We start from the raw sequence: 3,714 nt of genomic DNA on the forward strand, positions 1-3,714 counted from the left end.
CCCTCGCCTCAGACGGTGGATCACTGTGTTCTATAACATGCTGAAATTGTGGTACGCAAAAGCTTTGTTAGATGTCAGCGTCACTGTCTGTGTTACAAACGTGGCCAAGGAGACGATTTAAAAAAAATACTTGTAAGCCCTTGTGTTCGACTGAGGCATGCTTTGTCACGCAGTGCTGAGAATTATATCAAAACAATAAGATAGTATCATCAGTGCCAGCAGACCTGCAGAAACTGAAAGCAGAAACTATAGCTGAGTGAATCGTGTGGAGTGTGGAGGAAGAAGAGGTGATGACAGACATATTTGTAAAAGTACTTTTATTTTCGGAGCCCTTAAACACATAACAGACAATTGGATCGCTGAGGAAAAAGAAAAAGATACATCTTGAGCGGCAATTCTGTTTCAAGTACAGCGGATCAACCATTGGTTGCAGTGGATTTCTTCATTCTTAGAAAAAAGTCATATCTTCCATAAGGAAATAGGTTGTTTTCCCCAGAAAACACTGAGCTGGAAATGACATTTGATGTGAATGAAAGGAGAGTGACGTTACACTTGATTTGTAGGATCCTTGGAAAATGAGCTTTGGTACCTGAATTTGTGAGCATTGCTCAAGCAAACCTTCACAGAGGAAAGGTAAAAGTGTGGAACGTAGGCCACGCCTACACAGTTTAGCAAATATATAACTTCTATTGTGTAGATTAAAAACGTCAAAATAGAACGAAGAAATATCAATAAAAACAAACAAAACCCTGACCTGATTTGAGTAGTATCAAAGATATAAGATGTAAACATTCAGGAATACAATTTACATATGTACAAAGTTCTGGGTCCTGCCCACAGTGAGCCCCCCCCCCCCCCCCCCCCCCCCAATTTGGGAAGCAAATACGCATTCTTGTTAAGGCACTCACTCACAATCAATAACTTATTTCAGAGACAGGACGAGGACATGTCTTAAATAAAAACGACTATAATTTAGTCAGTTCAAATATCCACAGGTATGTACAAAAAAAAAAAAAAAGACACTAGCGTTCATTCTGTTTTTCCTGATGGAGAGGCACTTGGCTTTTTATAAAACATAAGAGGAAGATACGTGTGGTACCTCAGGGCACGATCAGGGTGCTTTACACTCTCAGCCAAGGCACCCCACATATACTGCGGTCCCCACAGGGACGTTTTGTTCCATGGGTCTGGACCAGGAGCCGACCCGCGCTTCTTCTGGGATGCTCCGGGCATGACCCCGTGATGGATCTGGATGCTTTAAGTTGTAACGTGGCCTACATGTGCCTCTTCATGTGGAGAGCCAGATGATCTGAGCGGGAAAACGCGCGCTCGCACATGTGACACTGGAAAGGTCTGTGCCCGGTGTGCTTTCTGAAGTGCCGGGTCAGCTCGTCCGACCTGGCGAACTTCCAGCCGCAGCCTTCCCAGTTGCAGTGGTAGGGCTTCTCTCCTGGGAGATACAAGCAAAGGACTTTGTTTACATTACAGTGCAAGAGCAACAAGAATGAATCAAAATAGGGCGAAAAAACTGACAATTTAAATAGACTTTGTGTTAAAAAAAATGTGCTCACCTGTGTGTGTTCGCATGTGGGCTTTGAGGTGGGAGCTCTTGGTGTAGGTTTTCCCGCAGCCTGAGAACTCGCAGCTGTGCGTCGCGGCGCGTTTTCTGGCCCACGACCTGCGCCCTCGCTTTTGTTTGATGCTCAACGCCTCCTCCTGCGCGTAAAACTCCAGCAGCGAGGGCGACGAGGGAGGGGTGAGCATTATGCCCTGCATGGATGCGGGATGATGCTGCTGGTGAACGCGGACGGGCTCTCGGTGCGCGCTGTACTGTCCTTGAAACTGCGCCAAGCTCTGGTGCGCGTACTGCGGCTGGTAGGGCGCGTTCATGTACTGGTTTTGGAGATGGTGCTGATCGGGATGAGTGTTCATTTGCGCCAAATGGCAGTCTGTGCGTCCCTGGGGTGCAGACTGCTGCATGGGGTGCGCGCCGAATCCCGGCATAGTGCCTGGAACTGCAGCCTGGTGGTGCGTAAAAGCTGTTTGGTGCACGGGGCGCATCTGGTGTCTCTCGTACATCTGTCCCATAAATTCCCCGCCACCGGCGGCCATCATGCAAGACTGACCGACGGGCTCACTTTTAATTTTGTATCCAAGCGGCGGAGGAGATGCGGTCACTTGGTGATGAGCGGGGACCGGATTAAACGCCCGCAGTTCGGTGTACTCCCGCCCGTCTCTCGCCTTCCCCGCGCACTCCGGCGAACCCTCCCCCGGGTAGCTCATCTCTGGCGTGAGCAGCTCCGCCATGAGACTGCGGACCGGACTCGAGACCGCGAAGCCCACCGCGCCATGGTAGCTCTGCGCGGCCAGGCCAGCGGGAGGGTGGCCGCGGTCGCCGCAGTCTGGCGCGGAACCACTGCCGCAGCTCTCCGGCGACTCCGGCAGGGAATAAGCGCACTGCTGCGGCGGAGAGACGCTCCCGCTGTTGCTCACGACGTCGGAGTTTATGGTGTTGGACAAAATGAACTCGATGTCCAAGAACTTCCCCAGCTCGTCGTCGTCTTTAGGGAGCGCGGCGGGGAACCGCACGATTCTGAACTCCACTCCGCCACCTGTTACGCCGCCGCGTGCGCACTCGTCCACCTTGCACATCTGTTCATGGGGGAGCAAACGGGGAAGTTAAAACCAATCTTCTACTGCGCCAGCAATCAGAAATACCTCCACAAAAAAAAACATGTAGTAAAAAGTTGAGATGAAATCCTCTACTTACATTTGCGTCCATGGCTTGAACGCTTGGAAACGAGGCAGGCATCATCGCTTCAGCCAGAGCCATGCTGACCGGTTAGATGATACAAAAACAACTAAAGTTTAAAACTGTAAACACGAACAGAAACGTTGCTCTATAAGTCCATGTAGCGTCTGTCCGGTATGACGTTGACAGCTGCGGAGCGTTTTCACAATGTGAGCATCAACAGAGCTGACGCTCTTATAGCGCCTTACAATACGTGGAGGCGTGGCTTCTACTGACACATGCTTATCCCCCCTCCTTCCCTCCACGGCAACCAAACGTGCAAACAAACATCAAGCATCCAGGTGCGTCACGCAGGTAAGTCACTTAAGTGCACCAAAACAATCACCCATGATTTTTTGAACGCTGGAATGTGAACGAAGCCAGAGGGGTTATTGTCAAATCTGCATGTTTTCTAACTGTTTTCTCCATCACTGAGTACTTAAAAACTGTGTAAGTAAGTGAGGTGTAAAAATAGAATTCTACTCTGTTTCCCTCGAGGCGGGTACAGGGGGCGACACTAAACCTGGCGACGGCCAGGGAGTGCCATAAAGTCAGAATTCCAATGCGTTACAGGTCCTTGAAGTGGCCTGATCCTGTTGTGTTCAAGTCCCCGTGCTTTATGAAATAACGTACCCCCCCCCTCAGCAGTTTTAAACACGCACGCGCAGCCGCTCGCACCTCATTAATTTGTGCCCAGTTGATCCCTGGACGTTTATCGCACACACCGAACGTGTGAAGCGGCGGCTCATCGAAACAACCTGCTAATCTGGTTGTCAACAAAGGAATACATGTTTCTTAATGATCTCCCCCCCCCCCCCCCCCCCCCCCCCCCCCCCTCCTGCGGCCCCTGTGAGTCCCATGCAGTGCGCGGTATGCAGGTGTTCAGTGGACGGGTGTCGTTGAGCCTTAAATAAAACTGGTTT

At 50.5% G+C, this 3,714-nt stretch overlaps 1 protein-coding gene across 1 annotated transcript; it reads right to left on the minus strand.

Annotated features, from left to right (window-relative positions):
- Positions 1–300: 300 nt before the first annotated feature.
- On the minus strand, positions 301–2,969 carry klf17 (Kruppel like factor 17). The gene is made up of 3 exons (XM_076097549.1): positions 2,771–2,969; positions 1,572–2,652; positions 301–1,450 (listed from the first exon to the last, which is right to left on the minus strand). Exons 1-3 carry the CDS (start codon positions 2,831–2,833, stop codon positions 1,275–1,277), a joined length of 1,320 nt encoding a protein of 439 aa, XP_075953664.1. The 5' UTR covers positions 2,834–2,969; the 3' UTR covers positions 301–1,274.
- Positions 2,970–3,714: the final 745 nt, after the last annotated feature.

Source organism: Anarhichas minor, unplaced genomic scaffold (assembly GCF_050575085.1).
Source record: "Anarhichas minor isolate MPS153535 unplaced genomic scaffold, ASM5057508v1 ptg000024l, whole genome shotgun sequence".
NCBI classification, from domain to species: Eukaryota; Metazoa; Chordata; class Actinopteri; order Perciformes; family Anarhichadidae; genus Anarhichas; species Anarhichas minor.